The sequence below is a fragment of the Pyricularia oryzae genome, chromosome 2 (genome assembly GCF_000002495.2).
Source record: "Pyricularia oryzae 70-15 chromosome 2, whole genome shotgun sequence".
In the NCBI taxonomy this organism is placed as follows: domain Eukaryota; kingdom Fungi; phylum Ascomycota; class Sordariomycetes; order Magnaporthales; family Pyriculariaceae; genus Pyricularia; species Pyricularia oryzae.
Genome location: NC_017850.1, coordinates 345,187 through 365,420, shown reverse-complemented (window position 1 = coordinate 365,420; position 20,234 = coordinate 345,187). Strand labels below are relative to the sequence as shown.

Sequence of the window (20,234 nt, the reverse complement as noted above, 5' to 3'; positions counted from 1 at the left end):
ATCAAGGGACATGCCTCTTTTTTTTGCTCGATATGTTTTTTTACTCCTCCGTTCTCCAATAGATTAACTGGATTTTATTTCCAGAAGCGGCCTTTTGCTCTCCCGTGCCCCTCAAGTCGGAAAATCATGCATTGGCCAAAAAAAAAAAAAAAGAATGGGGCCGAGGTTGTTTCGACCAGCGAACTAGTGGTGAGTCGGACAACAACGCAACGTCTCTTTACTTTAAATGGCATACAGAAATGTCAAATGATGCATAGTAAGTGGTAGCGAGATCCCAAGGCTGGAAATCCCCATCTGCCAAGAAAGCATGTTTGTTCCCCCCGCGTCACCTTCTTGACCTAACCTGGTCTTGATGGTATAGGGGCCGACCAAAACTGCTTCAACGACGGTCAAGGCCCACCAGCCCCTATCAAGGTTGGTACGAGGTAAAAAAAGGCTGAGCGACAATATTAGGAATAAACATGTGGGGTGATTGGTACTGTACCGTAACTGATTTGGTGGACTTTTGGTAAAGGTGGAGGGTGTACTACGAGAATAGACGCTGCCAAGTAGATAATCAGGATTCAGGCCAATTCGTCCTATGTTCCGCGCCTTCTTTTCGGAGGGACGAACGGCAGTTCGGTTGACGCGAAAGTAAAGTTATGACATTTCATATTTGACAGGCGACAATGGCTGCGTGCAAACATTTACCGGTCTGGGCGGTACCTTGAACAGTTGTTGCAAACCGTCGAGTCACGATGGGCTAGTCTGTTTTATGTTGATCAGGGCTATATTATAATAGCTTAATTTGCTACAGGACATGCTTTTTAAGAAAGAAACATTTCATGACACCAGCCAACGATCACGGGGCAAGCAAGCACACGAATCCATACGGATTTTGCGGAACATCAAACCAGTGGGTGCAGGCCCTGTGGGAACCAGGCTGGCCTGCTGGAGGAGGGGGAAAAGGACGGGGTCCCGACTACACGGACCACCCTTGCATGCCGGATTCTGTACAATTCAACGGCATCCAAAAACCCCCCCGCGAAAAACCAAACAGAGCGAATTGCACCCCTGTTCTGGTAGTAATATTCTTAGGCACATGGGTGAGGGGGCCAGTCCCCTGGGCAGGTTCTCCAGCTTGGCGGTAACCGCAGTCGAATGGCGGCGCCATGGATGTTGCCGCGGCCAAAAAAGCAAAAGGTGAACCGGCCGCGAGCGCCAAGGGGACGACTTGGTTGACGTCGCATGATGGAGAAGCAACATGCCAAATTTGGATGTCCTGGACGGTCGGGGTGTCTTGTAGATGACTTCGTACGATGGCGGCTCCAAGATAAATATCCAAGATGTTTCCCGTCCTTTTGGGTCTGGATTTCCTCTTCTCCTCACCCTCATCCGCATTGGCATCACGGGTTTGTTTGTTTTCCTTTCTTTTTTTCTTCATTTTTTTTGTCTTCATTCTTTTTTTCCTTTCTGTTTCTTTTCATTTCTCTTTGCTTTCCTTCCAGCTAGGTCTCGGTGGTCTTTTTCTCTTCTTTTTTTTCACTCAATTTTATATCTCTCGTTGAGAGACAAGATGCGCACCGCACAAGCTCTCTCCGTTTTCGCCCTCCTCGTCGGGAGCGGCCTTGCCACCCCGGTTCCGGCCTCCGGTGCCTACTACGACGGCGCCAGCAGCATGCTCCAGCCTGTTTCGGCAGCTGCCGACTTTGACGACGCCGACGACACCGCCATGCCCGCCTCGGCTGCTTTTTCTGCTGCCAACACCCGCTCGGCCATTGCAGCCGCCGCCGACGAAGACGATGACGCCGACACCCGCATGCCCGTGTCGGCTGCTTCTTCCGCTGCCAACACCCGCACAGCCTTTGCGGCCGCTGCCGACGAAGACGATGCCAACGATGCCGACGACACCGCCATACCCGTCTCGAGAGCTTTTTCTGCTGCCAGCACTCGCACAGCCTTTGCGGCTGCTGCCGACGAAGACGACACCGAGGACAGCGCCGACAGCGCCGACACCGCCGACACCGCCATGCCCGTTTCGGCTGCCTCTGTCGGCACCCAGGGCCTCCGTGGAAACTCCAGAGCGGCTGCTGCTGCCGACGACCTGGCCGCGGCCGCCACCAACTCCAGCGAATCGCCCCTGGCAGCTGCAGCCGGCGACATAGCCATCCCGCAGGGGTTCAAGAAGATAGTGTTCCAGGACAACTTTGCCAAGCAAAAGGCGGGAGCGCTCCCGGACCAGGCAAAGTGGCTCATCGACCTCGGCACGCAGTACCCCGGCGGGGCGGCCAACTGGGGAACGCAAGAGATCCAGACCTACACCAACAACCCGGCCAACCTGGGCATCAAGAACGGGGCGCTCACCATCACGCCGGTCCGCAACGGCAACGCCTGGACCTCGGCGCGCATCGAGACCAAGGCCGGCAGCGACGTGCAGTGCCCTCCCGGCGGCAAGCTGCGGGTCGAGGCGAGCCTCAAGCTCGCGGCCAGCGACCCGGCGACGCAGCTGGGGATCTGGCCGGCGTTTTGGATGCTGGGGCAGGGCTTCCGCACGGACCGCAACTCGTGGCCCAAGGTGGCCGAGATCGACATCCTCGAGGTGTCCAACGGCGTCGGCACCGTCTTCCACACGGCGCACTGCGGCGTCATCAACGGCGGCCCCTGCAAGGAGAAGACGGGCCTGGGCGGCAGCGGCCAGTTCCCGCGCGGCAAGTTTGTAAAGGTCGCCGTCACCATCGACCGCTCCAACAAGGCCGGCGGCTTCCAGCAGGAGAAGCTCGAGTGGTCCGTCGACGGCAAGGTCACCCACACCCTGACCGGCGCCGAGGTCAAGGACGCCGACGCCTGGGAGAACCTGGCTCGCACCCCCAAGATGATCCTGCTCAACGTCGCCATCGGTGGCGAATTCCCCGACGGAAAGGCCAAGATCAAGACCCCCACTGCCAAGACCGTCGGCGGCGAGCCCAGCGCCATGTCGGTCCAGTACGTTGCTGCCTTTAGCACCTAAGGCTGAGCATTGTTCTGGTTTTTTTTGGGACCAATCCATCCTCCTTCATCCGCATTTCTTGTCGCCGCCGCTTCCGTTCTTGAGAAGTCCGTCACACCTCCTCAATCTTTACTCGACATGACCTCATTTTTGTCTTTTTTTGCTTTTTTGTCCTCTTTATTCTTGCATCCATGTTTCTGGCGTCCATGTCTTGTGTTTTCTTCTGGCGTTTCTTTTTCTTTTTTCTTGTCGGACATGCTTTTGGTTGGTCGCATCGCATAGCAATCGTCGTGTTTTACATGGGCGGAGTTTTTGTTCATGAGGTTGTCAAGTTTAAGCTTGGCTTTCCTCTGGGGTTGATCTATTTTCCTTTCTGGCAGGTCGCAAAGCGGGACTTGGTCTTGATTGACTGAGCAGGGCTGGGCATTTTTGTCCTTTGACAGGTTTTTCTTTTTTTTTTTGGTTTTCCGATTCTTCTTCTCACTCGCACACAGCTGCGAGAAACCTTTTTGTATCCACCTTTTTATCGATCTTGGTATCGATCGTGTCTTAGCTTTCAGGCCTAGACCTTTTTTTCTTTCTTTTTTTTCTAGCCCCAGGAACCTCATTTTCATCAATTCTACACTGGCAATGGCAACAACCAAAGCCCAATTAAACATGGCAAATGATCATCGTCTACTTTGCAAAGGTTTTGTGGTTCTCGTCTCACTGCATGGCCGTCCTCCACAATAACCCGCCAAGCCTAATGTCCCGCGCTTACATCTGGGGCCGAAGTCGAGGTCATTGGTCGAAACATGCGCCTTTTGGGGTTAGCAGATCGTGCGCCGCAACAGCCAAGATCGCAGCTAAACCATTACGAGACACACAACGCCCAGTCACCGCACTCGTGCAGGCCAATGTACCCAAAGATAGGAAGGCAGCAGGAAAGGCTGACCACCAAAGGTGTAATTTCTACTCCGCTTATCCGGCTTAGCCCTGATGTCGCGGCTCGGCCTCATTTATTTGACAGCCGCTGCAGTCCCGCCTTTGAAGGATTCGATATGAACCTCGTTACGTTTCGTGTCACCAACAAACTTGACTTGGGCTTTTTTTTCTTTGTCGCAGGTGCGGTGTATACATTGTTCAAGTTGCTATTGCGACCCTGACAGTCACCGCCTCCGTTCCTATTAATTGGTCGATAGGACGTGATTTGCAGCCCGTAAAAGAGACTTGGTTCGCCCAATTCTCGACTGCAATCATGGGCGCACAACACCTCAGCCAGAGCGGGCTCGAGGTGGTCAACACCGACATGCAGGGTCTTCAAGCCGTCAACAACGACGACGACGGTAGAGTGTACAGCCCCAACAGCCACCACCAACCCTACAACGAGCACTGGGCAAAGACGGACCGCTCGACTATCGCGACGCCGATCCCGTCAGAGTACAGGCAGACGCCCGGATTCGCCCCGGCCGAGCTGTACCACACACCGCCTCATGCACCCACGCACTCTTCCGAGCCCAAGAGGGGCAAGCCGGTTCCCTTTGGTCTCAACCCTTGGGTCTTTGCTGCCATCGCCGCCCTGATCGGAATGATTATTAGCGGTGCCGTAGTGGGTGGCATTTTGGGAGCGCAGCTGGCGTCAAGGTACGTGTTGCCCTCGCCCCGTTACACCAACTTGTATCTTTTGCGTCCCATCACTAACACGGCCCCTGTTCCACCACCCACACAGTCCATCGTCTCAAGCAACACCACAGCCGACGGTAGTGACGGTGCCCACGCAAAACACACCGTCCACGCGCAGCGACACGCCGCAGCCGGCCTCCACCACCTCGCCGACCCCGACCGCCGCGCTGGACGACTACTCGGTCGCGGAGCCCAGCGCCGTCAAGATGCTCAAGTTTGACTGCCCGCGGATCGACAAGACGCCGGTGACGTCGACGTTTGACAGGAAGCGCTTCGAGATCGAGTGCGGCGTCGACTCGCAGGGCGCGGGCGCCGAGGCCCCGGGCGCCATCTCGGTCATCTCGGTGCACTACTCCTACAGCCTCGGCGCGTGCCTGGACGCGTGCGCCGTCATGAACAAGCGCTCCGTCGACGGCGGCCGCGACATCAGGTGCCGGCTCGTCGTTTTCCACGCCGGCATGAGCGACAATGTCGACAAGGGCGGCAACTGCTTCCTCAAGAATGCGACCAGGGCCCAGGGCAACAATGGCAACGTCAACGCCCGGCTGCTGACGGCAAACCTGGTCGACTAGATTCAAGTCGTGTTTCGTTTTGTTTCGTTTTGTTTGGTTGTGTGTCGTCAAAGGCACCTTCTATTTTCTTAGTCGTGGCGTAGGTCTTGGTCTTGGTCAGGGTTTGGCATGGCTGGTGCGCTCTTTTTTGTTGAATTCTTGTATTTAATTAGTGGAAAGTCCGCACTGAAAAGCCGAAAAGGCAATTAATTCGCATATACAATTGCAATTACTAGACTACCTAGCCGCTCGAGGAGCTCCTCGGGTGATTTGTTTACTATCGACTCTTGTTTGGAATGTAGCACAGCAGTTGTGTACTTTTGATTCAATTGGCCACGCTGCGCCGTCATGCAGGTAAAAGGTACGGTCGAGTGACAACGCAGCGACTTGCGATGCTCCAACGTCCAATGTGATCGAACCACTCACCTCGCATAAAAATCTAAATGCCCGCCTGTAAGGCTTGCCGAGAAAAGGTGTGGTATTTTGGGTTTGACAGCCGATGTAGTATCTGCACTGTCATGCTCGCTTCCCGCAACTGTTGCCGTGCTGCATTGCATGTCAATCGGCGGCAAAGCAGGCGACCGCCACCGCAAACACAGCCACTTACCGGCTCAACCGACTGTACCTAAAAATGTACGGCGTCGTCTTGGCTTTTGTTTGCAGCATGACCTTCGCAGTGGAGACTTTCAGCAGGTCCTGTCCACTGCCAAGTCCTAGGCTTGAATCAACTTGGCTCCCGTCCAAGCTGCAAGTATGTTGCGACGCGGCCAGCATTGCCGACGCTAGGATGCCAAAACATGTATCCCTTATTTTGCTCGACTTTGGGGAAGAGGTTGAGCTTGGAATATCGGGAATCGCCGAAGCGTTCGCAAATCCATTCGAATGACACGTCAAACGATTGCGACGATCCTTTTGTGTTCTAGAATTCTTCCCCAAGCAGCATTCTGTGGATCGTTGGGACCCTGGTTTGACGATCCGACTGTGCTGTGCTGTCCGGGCCACCTCGCGTAGTAGTCTTCTTCTGCCCTATGGAACACAAAAAAGGTATGAGTCGGGCTTATGGAAGGGACCAAAAAAAAACCAAAGGTTCAGGCCAAGAAAATGCATCCTCATGCGATCGGGTCTTTCATCCTGTCTCTTCTATATATGCATTTTACGTCGGGTGAAAACTTTTTGATCTCGCGTGGTTGCCGAACAAGCTGCAAGCTTTTTGGTATGCACATCGCACAATAGCAAAGGCTTCAATGCAATCTCCTAAATCGGGATTCAAAAAGGGGTTCCGCCGTCTCGCAGCGGGGACCGTCCCGGGAGAGAATGCTTGCAAAAATTATGCAGTAACACCCTCATCTCGAAAGGCCATCCAATGACTTGTCACAAGCCGCAACAGAGTTCATTCGTCCCTGTCTCGGACTAACCCAGGACTGTGGCAACCCCTGAATAAATGCAGTCACCGGTCCCGACGGGGGGTCCACCGAACCATCGGAGAGTATTCCCAAAAGAGGAAGGGCATGTTTTCTAGTTTTTGTTCGCCTTTCTCTCTGTATCTCTTCGGATTCGACATTCACGTCAAGGTCAACAAAACAATGAGGAGTCTAGCAGTGCCTCTATCCCAGAAAAGGTTTTTAGGTTTGTGCTTTGCTGACTCGATTCTCGCTTAATCAAAGTAGTTCAATCTTTATGTCCCTATTCTGGACTCGGCCGAGCCGCTTACTGATCACGGCCGCTAGCTTCGGAGTGGGGAAGGCGACTTGGAGATACCAGTTCCGTCCTGTCGTTTGCGTTCGCGCTCATGGCCGGGCTCATACAGACCCCAGATCAACAGCTTGGGATGGGAACTTCGTAGTGATCCGGAAAGAGCAGCTTTTTCGTTGGCCACCTACGGACTCCTTATCTCGAATGCCATTTAAACAAAGGAAACAAATGTTGGTTCAGCCGGAGCCAGGAGCCAGGTTCCCCCACTCGGTGTCGCGTAACCGCGTGGTCAGCACAAATTACCACGGGTTTCTCTATGGCAAGATATCCACCCCGATCAATGACGGCCTGTCAAATTGCATTGATCAGAGCTGGCCCTTTTGAAAACTGGGGGGTTGAGATGGTTTCCCCGAAAAAGACACATCCAGGGTTCAGCCTGTATGTCAACCTAGCCTCCCTGCCCTGTTTTCCTCTGTCTTGTGGGGTAGCGTTCTCGATGCAAAGAAAAACAGCAGCAAGGCCACGTCCCTTTCGCCACTCCTTTTCACGTCTAAAGGGGGCGTCCTTTTTGTTTTTTTGTTTTTCTTTTTGGCTCTGTAAATCTGATATATCAGTCTTGAACCAAAAAGAAAAAAAAAAGAAAAGAAAATTACTATCAAACTTGACAGACGATGAAGTCGCTTCCGACTCGTCTGTTTCTGCTGCTCATAGGAGCATGGGCCTTACTAGTACAAGCACAAAATCTGGAACTGCCTGCCTGCGCGGTACGATCTGCACCCCAAAAAAAGAGAAAAGATCGTCGTTGTCTGACAGAAAAAACCCGGCGGAATTCACATGGCTGACTTGGATCTACCCATCTTTTTTTCTAGAAAACTTGCCTGGCCACATCCATAGCAAGATCGTCGTGTGCGCCGACCGACCAAACATGCATATGCACGGATGCCAGACTCCAGCAGGAGGTTAACGATTGCGTGCGGGAAAAGTGCACCATCAGGGAGGGACTGGTGACGCTCAACACGACGTCGACCGAATGCGGCCTGCCGGTCCAGGACAAGCGGCAGCCCCTCAAGACGCTGGCCATCACGCTGGGCGCCATCTCGCCCCTGTTTGTGATCCTGAGGATGTCCGCACGCTTCATGCTGATGAACCAGGGCGGCGCCGCCGTCGCGGTGGGCGAGGACGACTGGTTCATCCTGGCGGCCTTGGTCGTCGGCGTGCCCAACACGGTCATCATCGTCAGCGGCCTGGTCGACTCGGGAGGCCTCGGCCTCGACATCTGGAGGCTCGACCCCGAAACCATCAACTCGTTTGGCAAGTACTTTTACGCAACCGCAATCATGTACTTTGCCGAGGTGACGCTGCTCAAAATGTCGCTTTTGTGGTTCTACCTGCGCATCTTCCCCTCGCGTGGCGTGCGGCTCGCGCTGTGGGCCACCATCGCCTTTAACATCGCTTTTGGCATCACCTTTTTCTTGCTTGGTGTGCTGCAGTGCCAGCCAATTTCGTATTTTTGGACAAAATGGGACGGGGAGCACGAGGGAACCTGCGTCGACATCAACACGGTAGCCTGGTCCAACGCCGGCATCAGCATCGCGCTCGACATCTGGATGCTCGCGGTGCCGCTATCGCAATTACAAGCCCTTCGACTCAATTGGAAGAAAAAGGTCGGCGTCGCGCTCATGTTTTGCGTGGGTACCCTGGTCACCGTGGTCAGCGTGCTGCGGCTGCAATCCCTGGTGGCGTTTGCGCGGTCCGACAACCCCACCATGGACAGCTGGGACGTGACGAGCTGGTCCGTCATCGAGATCAACGTCGGCATCATGTGCACTTGCCTACCCAGCCTGCGCCTGCTGCTGGTGCGCATCTTCCCGCGCCTGGGCGGCGGCGGCGGCTCGTCGGGCGCGTCGAGGGCATACGGCGGCGGCGGCGGCGGCGGGCGCACCGGCGCCACCCTGGGCGGGACAGGCGGAACGTCGAGGATCGGGACCGTGTCCAAGGCCGGGTCGGTGACGCGGCCCAAGGACGCGGAGCTGCGGGGCGGCATCACGATGCAGCGGACTTATAACGTCTCGTACAGCGACCCGGACGACGAGGAGAGCCTGGTGCAGATGCACGACCTGGAGCCGAGGCGGAGGATCGATTTCGAGAAGCCCGGGAGCAGCGCGAGCTCGGTCACCATCGCGCCCGCGGCCGATTCTTGGATGTCGGGGGGAGGGAGGCGTTCCGGATAGGCGATTTAGGATTATGCTTGTGTACAAATTACAAAATGGGAAAAGGGGCTTTATGACTTGTGGTGTCTGGGAAACACTGCACAACACGGTGACACAGGACGGCGTTGGGGATGTTGTTTTGATTCAAAATTGTTATTTCATGAGACTATCAAGACTTCTTTTGTTCTAATTTTCCGCTTACCGAAAGAATGACGTCAAAGATGAATGTTTCGTGAGTTGTCCTCACCCCAAGGAGCAATACCACATCTTCCACTCAAGCAAAGTAACCCGCATGTGGGTCGTTCGGGTCGCAGGTGTGGGCATCACCCGAAGCATACGACTCTTTGCAGATGCCACACTGAGTCGGCTCTGGGACTTGGCCACCAGAAGAGGTGTTTGATGTCTTGGAGCCTGTTGAGCTGCTCGAGGATGAGTTGTTTCCAGAAGTAGAACTATCGCCGCCCGAAGACGACGTGTCGCTGCCGTTTTCGCCGTGCTTGTTGGTCATGGATGACATTTTCCTTGTGTTTTGATTTGCTGTTTCTGGGGTTCAGATCTCGACGTGCAAAGACAATCTTTTGCGATGTCGCTTATAGACTAAACTGAAAAAATCGACAGACCTGCCACGGGGATTTATATGTACGCGTTGAAAGATTATATGCAGGGTGGTGTGATCCATTTCTTCTGTGTGATTCAGCAGACACTACTTTACACGCCTCACAAATTCACAATTGAAGTCGTGGGGAGAATGAGCGAGCCATTTGTGTCTAATCATCTACACCGAGTCGAGACCATATGTCTGTCTTTGGTTGTGATTGAATATGCTAGGTCAATCATCACAGGGAAGACTAGAGTAGTAGTAGTAGTAGTATTAGTTAACGCCGGGCTCGGCCCGGCTTGTTAGCCGGCCGTTAGCAACCTCCCGAGGGGTATCTCGGCGCGCGTTCTATCTTCTTTATTTACACAGGGGGAAAACAAGGAGGGCAGAGGCGGATCGTGCCTGACCGGGTTCGGGCCCGGTCCTGCTTAGGGGGTTAGTTCACTGACGCGACCCCGTGCCTAAGGTGCACGGAGGGTTCGTCTGACGGCTTGTGCCGTGAAGTGTGGGTGAAAAGGCAGTAAGTCTATTCCTCGTCAGAGTTCGAGTCGTTTACGATCGGTGTCCCTAGGCGTAAAGTGCGTTCGTGGCGCGCGGGGCGCTGGCGGGCCGCTCTGGGGCGGGCGCTGAAGTAGTTGGTGGCTATCGAAAACGCCTGAAAGCTTGTCGGTTGCCCGAGGCTTGTCTGGAAGAATTTGCGGCGTTGGGCGCGGTCTGGCGGCCCGACCGGCCGGTCGTTGTCAGGCCACGGCCAGTTTCTCCACACCGCCCGCGAAAAGCGGCAGTGCACCGGGTGTTCAGGGGAGGTCCGCTTCCAGCACCAGGCACACGAGGTGTTTGCATCCTGGTGGTTGAAACGGTCATGGTAGGCTTTGAAATCGCCGTGGCCGGTCCTCATGGCCAAATAATGGCCCAGTAGGGGTCTTGGCAAACGCAGTTCCTCGGGCTCCTTTCTCGGTGTGTATTGGAATTTCCATTCCCTATATGCGGGGGACCGTTCACAGAGTTCTTTACGCCACCAGTCCTTCTCTATATTCGAAAGAATGGCTCTGAGGACCGTGCCGGCACCGCTATACGTGGTTTGCTGAGCCCTCGGGTCTGGGTCCGGCGGTCCGGCGGAGCCGGCCTTGGCCAGCTCGTCAGCCCGGTCGTTTCCCGGGATTCCCTGGTGCCCAGGGCACCAACGGACCCGAACCTCGGTACCTTGTTTTCGGAGTAGATCGACAAGGTCATGGAACTCCAGAAAGGCCCATTGGGACGAACGCGGCGCGTCGCCTCTAAGACCCCAAATAACCGAGGTGCTGTCCACATAAATCCAGATCCGGGCGCCTGGCTGGGCCTTGGCTGCCGCCTGTAGCCCTTTTAGGGCGCCAATCGCCTCGGCGTCGAAAACGTGGCTTTCCGGCGTAATAGATGCGGAGCCTGCGGCAAATTCCAGGCCCGCCCTAAAAGCGGCCCATCCGTACCCTATTTGGACGCAGTTGTTTTCGTGTTTTTCCGAACCATCCGTATATACCACGATATCGTCAGGTGATACCATGTCCAGCCATTCGATAAAGCGGCGGGCCGCTTCCTCTTTCGGGACTCCTCCGGTGGGGTCAGTGCCAGGGAAGACTAGACATTTCTATCCAATTACAACCTGGATAAATTGTGAGTTATCCTCATTAGGCAACAGCCATTTCTTTGGTGAATGAGGGTCTTGTAGCTTATAGTAGGCGAATCCAATCTCGCCAAATTCTCTTGGCTTGCATATGACTCCCATGGTAGGAGAAATCAGCCAATAAATGTCAGCAGCCTTTCCTCATCAAGCCTGACGTGGGTCCCGTCATCATCTATAACTACCTCTTGACGGAAGCAGCTCGATGGTGATGCTTTGCTTGCTTTGTGGGGTTTCTACTGTAGATGTATCAACAAGATAGCTGCCCACCATGAAATTCAACACAATTCTTGCAGCGCTGCCCGCCGTGGCATCAGCAGCCAAGATGGCACTACCAACAGCTACCGAGCCGGCCCACTTGACCGCACGCCAGCAACCTACCCCGACCGCAGAGGATGCAAGCTCCTTGATAACCGCCTGCGCTTCATCCTTCTCCGCCCGCGAGGCGATCTGGTCCTCGCTCGTTCCCCAACCCAGCGCTCTGGTCTCCTATTACTCGGAGCGGTACCGTTCGGTGACGGATGAGTGCGGCAGCCACGTCGCCGACGCGACCGCCGTGGTGCCCGAAGACGTGCAGTCGCTCCAGTACAGCTGGGCGGACGGCATGTTTTCCACCCTGAGCGCCAACAACTACTTCACCACGCCTGCCGGGTGCACCGGGGTATACCGGAGCCTGTACGACGAGTGGCTCACGAGCAGCCTCAGTGCGTACGAGTCGTGCGTCGGCGCCTACAACTCGAGCACCTCTGCCGCTGCGGCGGCCGCCTCGACCGCCTCCACCACTGCCGCTGCAAGTCCAAGCGAGACGCCTGCCAATTCGGGCGCGGCGGGGAGGATCGGTGTTTCAACCGGCCTTTTACTCGGCGTCTTGGCTGTTTTTGGTTACATCTGAGCTGGTCATGAACTGCGAAGGGATGGCTCTCGGAAGCTGTTTGCGTATTTAAACCGGCCAAGAGAGACTAAACTCTCCACGGGCGGTGTACCCTCGGCTTGCTCGGGCAGCGACAGTCTGACGGATGTGGCTGTGTGGCGCACGAATCAATTCTCCGATGACGAATGCCTAGAATAGGTCCGAGCACTTAGTACTTAAATTAATATGTATGCAAGAGTTGGGAACCTGACATGTTACGACGGGCCGCGACCGCATCTTGAATGCCAGGAGCTGACTTGCATCCCAGGAACCTTTGGTTGGACTCACTATAACGGTAATTATTTTGCACATGCTCATCCTCATAGAAAGAATACAATTGCGGTGGACACGAGATCTCGGCAATCGTACACAAGCATTGCAACACCAACCCGCCAAGTTATCTGTGCAGCGTTCCCCCATATTAGACCGTCTTGGATTCTTGGCAGCTGTTACACCTGGGCCTTGGCGGCGGTGCTTTTTCCATCAGTCCCCCGTCAATCATGTCCGAATGGGGCCTTTGTTGTGGAATGCAGAACTCGGTTGATCTTGTCGATCCGTCTTCTATTTCGATGGCTGTGCTTTTGTGTTTGCTTGTGCTGCAGGGATGGACGTGGTTCGTCAGCTGCCGCCCGGTGTGTTCGGAGGGAACATGGAGAAAAGTACAAAAAGCTTCGTGAGCCGACTACATCCCATCGCCCTCTCGTTAATTGCTGGTTCTCAGACCAGCCTGCAAAAGCGACTTTTTCTTCCAAAACTTGGATCGAATTTTATCAACTCTTCGGACCAAAGCCCACCACCAAAAAAAGATGCTCATCTCGCGCCTCCTCGCACTCCTTGCCACCGTCTCTTTGGCGGCCGCGCAGGATGCTCCCTACACCGGCCCATGCTCCGAGACCAATTGCGGAGCTGACGGCCAGGACTGCTCAAAACGCGGCTACCTCTGCGTGCCGTACCCACACATGGACCTGGAGCTGAGGAAGGGCTGCACCTGCTCTGCCGGTTGATGGCGGCAAATTACCTACCTATGAAGGGATGTCGAGTCGTTTGGCGCCGTAATACTGGAATGCAAGGTACGAAGAAAGCCGAAGCGGCGTCATCACCATTCAGTCTTGTCTGCTTTCCCAGAACTGACTCTTTACCTCGAGAAACAGGCGCACAGCACTGTAGTAATGAACATTTAATCAACAGTCGGCCGAGATATATGGGACTTGATCAGATTCAGGATTTGGGTCATGTTTCGGGGGATGGATTTTTTAACAAAAGATCTTTGCTTTCACAAAGCATTATGTTCTGTTTAGTCAAAAGCAACATAGATTATGAGACACGCATCACCTAACCCCGCAGACTCCCTACCTACGCTATATAGCTAACCTGGGCCAAGTCCCGGGTGGTGTACATGAAATGAGTGAGTGACTGGAAGGATCAGCTTGGCAACGTTGCCTCAATCCCGCATGAAACTCAATTCGATCCCACAGGCCCCGCCAGTGAGTGTGCAACGGCCGTAGAAGTCTTACTGCGTTGTTCTTGGCCACTGTCACTTGAGTTGAAAAGATGCTTGAACTGAAAAGGTTGGGGAAAGAGACTTTAGCCCATATTGGCACAAATAACAACGAAACTTTCAGACCTGAGCGTGGCCCTAGAGACGACGTTCTTGACCGAAACGTTGACGGATGGAGCTACATCCAAGTCGCCAACATGGTTACACAATTTCGTCGTCGGCACCGATCAGTGGTCTCGGGCCGCAGCAAGACTTGGCGTGCTGGGCCGCAATCGTTGCCCAAGTGGTGGAAGCCATGTGAGAAACATGTGTGTGGTGATGGAAACAGACGTCAGCACACACTGAGCCTGCTTGTATCCTTCCACGCTGTGAATCCATTGGCGCATGCCTGGAATCATTCCAAGAAGCTCTAGAAAAACACATGTCCGGGCAGCAATGATGAATCACGGACGCCATTCCAAACAAACCACTCACTTGACGTGCCACTGCTATGCATCGACGCGGGTGGCACATGTACTCTCTCAACTTGCAGAATGAAACAACATGGTGCTGAGGATGCGGTCTTGTATCCCCGAACCAATCCGCTGAAAGTCCCCTGTATGACTTGCCGCACGCACCAATCGAGTTCAAATGAAGCAAGGCCAGAGACTGCAGTCTGGCCGTCACAGATCACTACGCCACTTTCCAATGTTATCAGAAAGCTGGCACTGAAGGCATTAACATCAGCCATGGTGCCCTCATTAACACACCACAAACCCATGACTGTCAGTTTTGTCTTTCTACTTGTGATCTTGCAAGATGAATGGCAAGGGAATATCATGTTTGGAATTGATATCCTGGGCGACAACTGCAGATGCAGGCCGCCACCCAATGCCAACCAGCACACAACCTCCATCAGCGGCGCGCAATACTCAACTACTCAACCATCTACACCACCCCATCCGACACCCGCACCCATAATCGACCCTAGGCAGCTGAAAAAGAGACACAGCACCGGATCCGAGGCCTGCGGCTACCGCACCGATGCACAATGTAAGACTTGTTCGAACGTTCCCCCTCTCCAGCTGACACCTCACCGCAAAGTCCGCCCCTTTGCATGCGGCTCCGGCCTGACGTGCACAAACTCCAAGAACGTGCGGGCCTGCTGCACCAACTGCGACCGCTTCGACCTTTGCGACCGAGTGCCTGGACCGACACCCACACGCTCTGCGCCGGGTCCTGGGCGGCCTGGCCATTCTGGCGTGCTAGCGCCGTGGGCTGTCGTCTAGCTGCGGCGGACGCAAGCCACGCGGAGGACACGGGTGGAGAAGGAGTGCATCGGCTGGCCGATCGACCCGCACTCGACGCCGGAGACCGGATCTGGATGTGCACACCGCGCTGCGAACGGGACCGGATGCGATGCGCAGCCCGCCGCCCGTTCCTTGCAAGCCACCAAGGTCAGCGCCTCTGTGCGAGCTGTCAGGGCATGGGGTCTATGCTGTGGCATTTCCGGGGACTTTGACGGTGGAGAAAAAGAGGAGACGGGTTTGAGCGGCGGTTACTAGGTGCACAAGCAAGTGCTGCAATTGGGGGACAATCTGCATCTTGAATCATGTCGGTATGTTTGCAGTCCTCGGGTTGAATTTTGCTCCCACACCGGCATCATCCCGGAGAGAAAGAGTGAAAGCCAGGGACCTGTAGGCTGTAGTGTTTATACAAGTCTAGAGTAGATACAACATACGTGTGATATATGACTTATTAAAAATAGTGCGCAGAAACGACCCGCTTGGCCAAGAAGCCAAGGCAGACCTCACTGCATATCTCTGAGCTGCTCTTGGCAAAAAAACGGAAACATGTGAAAATCGGCGTGGAGTTGTGGACAGACCCGTAAAACCCTTCTTGGAGCCGTACCATCGAGACCCAACAGAGAATACAAGTCCCTGTCACCCAACAGGCATGTCGCAGCGGAGCGCCAAGCTCACGATGCAAATTGGTCACTGGGCCCATTATAAACCACAAAGAGCCCCGTCACATCCATCAAATCATCAGCTCTGGTGGTCTAGTGGTATGATTCTCGCTTAGGGTTCAAACACCTGAGCATTCTTGCGAGAGGTCCCGCGTTCAATCCGCGGCCAGAGCCTGGACCATGATATGATTGGTGATCATTGCTCTCGGTCATTGCTTTTTGCTACCTTTTTTTGGTGTTGGCAAGGACTGGATCAGTAGATGTTGGATGTGGAGGTCATCACGTGATCAGGGCGTGGTTCTTTCGTGGGATGAGCAGGGATGCTACAGTGGGAAGTGAGCAAAAATTTGCAAGAGATTTCCGTCAAAAGACGAGCACTGAGGCACAGGTGGATAATAGGGAATATATTTGCTAGACCTAGTCTTTCAAATGTGACCTTCTTCTGCCTCAAATATCACCGGCTTTGAGCCGGAATGTCAACATTGCTTTTGTTCATCCGGATTAGTTACAAGTAGACTAGACTAGCAAGCAACCACCAAAGTAAAATTGGTTCGGCACCTACCCAGGCAGGGGCACGTGTAACAGCACTAGAAAGAATGCACAAGGCGCACAAGCAAACGCGAACATCCACTGAGAGTTGAGCAAGAAACCAAAAATTTAGAGCAGATATCAGACGGAAACAAAAGCTAATGCTAACCAAGGACGGCAGGACTCGAACCTGCAGCCTTCCGCTGCCATTCTTTGCTGCTCGAATTGATCAGGAAGTAGGAGGCGGACGCGCTACCTTTGCGCCACGACCCTTGTTGTTTCCACACGACTTTGTGTGTAATCATAAACCCACTGGATGCGTGACACGAATCGCGCATTGTGTTGGTGGAGCCTCAAGGTTTCTCTCATCATGTGCCAGGACACGGAGGATGCGATAGTTAAAGCCTGCATGCAAGGAGTCCGTGGCCGCGTGCAGTGCTTCGCTGTGCAGCTGTGCATATTGCACGTTTGCGCCCAAAGGTATCAACGAATTTCAAAGAAATCTGCCCTTGTTGCAGGGAATTCGACATCAACATGCTTTTCTCGTCAAAACTGTGCCGCAGACTTAATCCCTACGGTGGGGGGCTAGACTGATGACGACGAAAGATGTCTGGACCAAGGTAGCTGTTAAATTCATGTGCAATCTAGTTCACGCTGCCACCAATATTGGTTGTGTGATGATTTATATCGATACATCTACAGGTGGTTCTAGCCCCCTGGTAGTATCGGTTATGAAGGGTCTTGTAGCAACGCTCAAAGCCTTGAAACGAGTGGTTATCACTGCGACAAGATCTTCTTACATGCACAGTAAATAGCTTAGACTGACAGCGTGTATATACCATTGACATGGTTATAGACTGGCTTCAATAACCGCTGGCGCTCAAAGAATTGCCATCAAAAAGTTTACCTCTCACGTCACAACATTAATAGTACAATATCATTAGGTTAAGATCGGGATATTCCAAGACCCGGAACATACGTTTGATGACTGGTCCACATACGGTAGAGGCTCAATGACGCTTGTTGAGTGGCAAGCCAAATAAGCGAGAGTAGACAAGTCAACGTGGATCATCTGGCATATAGTGAGAACCTGTGGTCAAGCTGGCCAATCTACTTTATAACACGAAGCAGTTGCTTGCCAGGCCAGTCTATTATAATACAAAGGCAATTATATAAATGTTTACTTCTTCACAAGTCTCCATGTATACGGCTACTGTTTCGCCGTCTCACGCCCTGCATCATGCCCTCAATCAGCCTCCTGCTTCTCACCCGTCACCTTGGACCTGACCCTGGCCAGCGTCTTCAGCCCAGTCTTGTGCTCCTCGTGCTCGGTGCTCAGCTTCCTGGTGCCGATGAAGAAGCACAAGACCAAGCCAACCCCCGCGGCAACCGTGTACACGATGTACATGGTCCTGAGGCTGATCCAAAACGCATCCCGCGCGATCAGGCCCTCCTCGCCGGGGATGGCAGCCACGGCCTCGACGCTCGCGGCGGCGTCCTGGCCCGTGAGAAGCGCCGCGATGTCGGGTCCGAGGCGCTCGAGCAGACGCGCGTGCTGGCCGTCCATGGAGTTTTGGAAAATGACGCCGCCGACCACGACGGAGATGGAGGTGCTCATCTGGCGCACAAACTGGTACGTGGCGGTGGCGCTGGCCATGTCGCGCTGGGCCACCGTGGTCTGCAGCGCGATGAGCGGGGACTGAAAGTTGGGCCCGACGCCGATGCCGGTGATGATGGTGTAGATCATCAGCTTGGCCCAGTTGGGACCGCTCGGGGACGGGCCGCCCAGGTCGGTGAGGAGGCCCATGCCCAGGGTCAGGAACACGAAGCCAAAGATGATGGGCGGCAGGTACTTGCCCGTCTTTTTGATGTACCAGCCGGCGGCGACGGACACGAGGGACAGGACGACCGCGTACGGCAGGATGTAGACGCCCGACATGAGCGCGTCGGCCCCCAGCACGGCTTGGAAGTACAAGGGGAGGTAGTAGAAGCCCGACATGGTGGTGAAGCCGTGCGCAAAGGCGACGGACAGCGAGGCGACGTTGGAGCGGACCTTGAAGAGGTGCATGGGCACGACGGGATACGGCGCGACGCGGAGCTCGACCAAGACGAAGACGGCCACCATGGCGGCGCCGATGATCAGCAGACACAAGACCGTGGGTGAGGCCCAGGGCGCGGTGACGCCCCCAAGGGTCAGGCCCATGAGCACCATGACGGTGCCGGCGATGATGGTCAAGGAGCCGAGCCAGTCCACGGCGGCGAGGCCCTGTCGCATCGGGGTGCGCGGGTTGTGCAGCTTGAGGACGAAGAAGAGGATGATGATGCCGACCCCCGCTATGGGGAGGTTGATGTAGAAGCACCAGCGCCACGAGACCTTTGTCGTGAAGAGACCCCCGACCACGGGACCCACGGCGCCGGCCACCGCCCAGACGAGACCCATGACGCCAAAGTAGACGCCGCGCTTGCGGATGCTGAAAAGGTCGCTGATGCAGACGTTGACCATGATGATGATGCCACCGCCGCCCATGCCCTGGACCGCGCGGCTGGCGATGAGCATCGCCATGCTGACGCTGAGGGCGCACAGGAGGCTGCCGACCCAAAACACGCAGGCGGCCAGCAGGAGGATCTGCTTGCGGCCCCAGATGTCCGAGATCTTGCCCCATATCGGGGCCATGGCGGCGTTTGCGAGGAGGTACGCGGACCCGATCCACGTGTAGCCGACGGTGGAGCGAAAGTCCGACGCGATGGCCGGCACCGCAACCGTCACGATGGAAATGTCCAGCGCCGCCAGGAACAGCGCCGTGGCCAGCGAGACCACGATGACTGTGGTCTCCAGCTTGGTGCGGCCGGCCTCTGGAGGCGTGGATTTCTCATGGTCTTTGGGTGGTGTCACGGCCGCCTCTTCGTCTGTTGCGTCAGCACCGACGGCCTCGCCAACGACGGCTCTTGGTGGCTCCGCTGCAGGGATGGGGTGCTGCGAGGCCGAACTGGTTGTTCTTTTTATGGATGCATCCGGTGCATGGCAAGGGTCCATTGCCTTGACCGTATCTGACACGGAGCCAGTCTCACTAGATGATGCCTCGCGCACCGCGGGACTTCTGACCCTGATTTGCGCATCGATCTGCGCTGGCGCGTCTTCCGGGGCTGTCATTGCTCACCAAGGGCCTGATTAAATGATGCAAATAAAAAATGGTAGATTTGTCCGGTTGAAACGATGTCGACATCCAGATGGACCGCCCAAAAAAATAAGTACCGGCCCCCAGACCCTGAGATGCTGGACCTGACTATCCCCGATGGATAGCTGCAGTCTGTCCAGCGGGCGGAGATTAGCCCTGCGCTGTCCTCTACAGGTCCCGTGGAATGACGTCTCGGGGCTTTTTTTTGTTGATTCTGTCGTGATGGGCGCCAAGACACTCGGGTCGGAAATAACGAGATGCTGCGCTGTTTCCGTTGCACCCAGTTCCCTGCTCTGGTTGGACGATCAATTCAGGATCAAGGTGTAATTCGTACTCTGACAAGATGGGGAATCAAACCATCAGGTTCAGTGTTTTTAGAAGCATAACCGAGACGTTCTGTATTTATCGTCAAAAGGAGAACGGGTGACGCAAAATCCACACCTGAGGACAACTCCCGAGAGTGATCAACAAGAAAGATAGATAGAAAACATGGAAAAGATTTTTTTTTGACGATGGATTGAATGGTCGGGCATGGAGACCGGGATGACTCGACGAGCTTCCCTTCAATGCAACCCCGAACGACCGAGCCGAGAGTCTGGATTACTCCATAAATTACCTATTTACCGCCCACATGCCTAGACCTGGGGTAGAACTGTTGGATCTTCAACGGGAAAACGAGTAATAAGTATCCGTCTCAACTAACACAGGGAATTCGTTTATCCATTCTACCCTTGATGCCTGTGACCCAACTCTATGTATCCAGGCGGATTTTAGAGGATGCGCATCTGCCGCTGCTCTAGGGCTGGCCCGACCGACCGTCTGCTCTCAGTATACACCTACCA

At 54.7% G+C, this 20,234-nt stretch overlaps 6 protein-coding genes and 2 non-coding genes across 8 annotated transcripts; 6 read left to right on the top strand and 2 right to left on the bottom strand.

Moving 5' to 3' along the window:
* Positions 1 to 1,555: 1,555 nt before the first annotated feature.
* Positions 1,556 to 2,986, top strand: MGG_10475 (secreted glucosidase; the record flags this gene model as incomplete). Its single annotated transcript, XM_003713329.1, has 1 exon — positions 1,556 to 2,986. One exon carries the CDS (start codon positions 1,556 to 1,558, stop codon positions 2,984 to 2,986), a length of 1,431 nt encoding a protein of 476 aa, XP_003713377.1.
* An 886-nt stretch (positions 2,987 to 3,872) lies between these two features.
* On the top strand, positions 3,873 to 5,454 carry MGG_10474 (uncharacterized protein). Its single transcript, XM_003713328.1, has 2 exons — positions 3,873 to 4,588; positions 4,674 to 5,454. Exons 1-2 carry the CDS (start codon positions 4,203 to 4,205, stop codon positions 5,197 to 5,199), a joined length of 912 nt encoding a protein of 303 aa, XP_003713376.1. The 5' UTR covers positions 3,873 to 4,202; the 3' UTR covers positions 5,200 to 5,454.
* A 2,087-nt stretch (positions 5,455 to 7,541) lies between these two features.
* On the top strand, positions 7,542 to 9,101 carry MGG_10473 (CFEM domain-containing protein; the record flags this gene model as incomplete). The annotated part of the gene is made up of 2 exons (XM_003713327.1): positions 7,542 to 7,634; positions 7,740 to 9,101. The coding sequence occupies 2 exons, from the start codon at positions 7,542 to 7,544 to the stop codon at positions 9,099 to 9,101; spliced, it is 1,455 nt and encodes a 484-aa protein (XP_003713375.1).
* Positions 9,102 to 11,522: 2,421 nt separating this feature from the next.
* MGG_10471 (uncharacterized protein) lies at positions 11,523 to 12,670 on the top strand. Its single transcript, XM_003713326.1, has one exon. It carries the CDS (start codon positions 11,607 to 11,609, stop codon positions 12,225 to 12,227), a length of 621 nt encoding a protein of 206 aa, XP_003713374.1. The 5' UTR covers positions 11,523 to 11,606; the 3' UTR covers positions 12,228 to 12,670.
* Positions 12,671 to 12,778: 108 nt separating this feature from the next.
* Positions 12,779 to 15,287, top strand: MGG_15520 (uncharacterized protein; the record flags this gene model as incomplete). The annotated part of the gene is made up of 5 exons (XM_003713325.1): positions 12,779 to 13,244; positions 13,612 to 13,650; positions 13,868 to 14,051; positions 14,276 to 14,876; positions 15,012 to 15,287. Exons 1-5 carry the CDS (start codon positions 13,052 to 13,054, stop codon positions 15,285 to 15,287), a joined length of 1,293 nt encoding a protein of 430 aa, XP_003713373.1. The 5' UTR covers positions 12,779 to 13,051.
* Positions 15,288 to 15,770: 483 nt separating this feature from the next.
* MGG_20007 lies at positions 15,771 to 15,862 on the top strand. The gene has a single exon. It is a non-coding gene; the product is annotated as a tRNA-Pro (tRNA).
* Positions 15,863 to 16,385: 523 nt separating this feature from the next.
* Positions 16,386 to 16,489, bottom strand: MGG_20006. Its single transcript has one exon. It is a non-coding gene; the product is annotated as a tRNA-Arg (tRNA).
* Positions 16,490 to 17,235: 746 nt separating this feature from the next.
* MGG_10469 (uncharacterized protein) lies at positions 17,236 to 19,890 on the bottom strand. The gene has a single exon (XM_003713324.1). The coding sequence runs from the start codon at positions 19,365 to 19,367 to the stop codon at positions 17,463 to 17,465; it is 1,905 nt and encodes a 634-aa protein (XP_003713372.1). The 5' UTR covers positions 19,368 to 19,890; the 3' UTR covers positions 17,236 to 17,462.
* Positions 19,891 to 20,234: the final 344 nt, after the last annotated feature.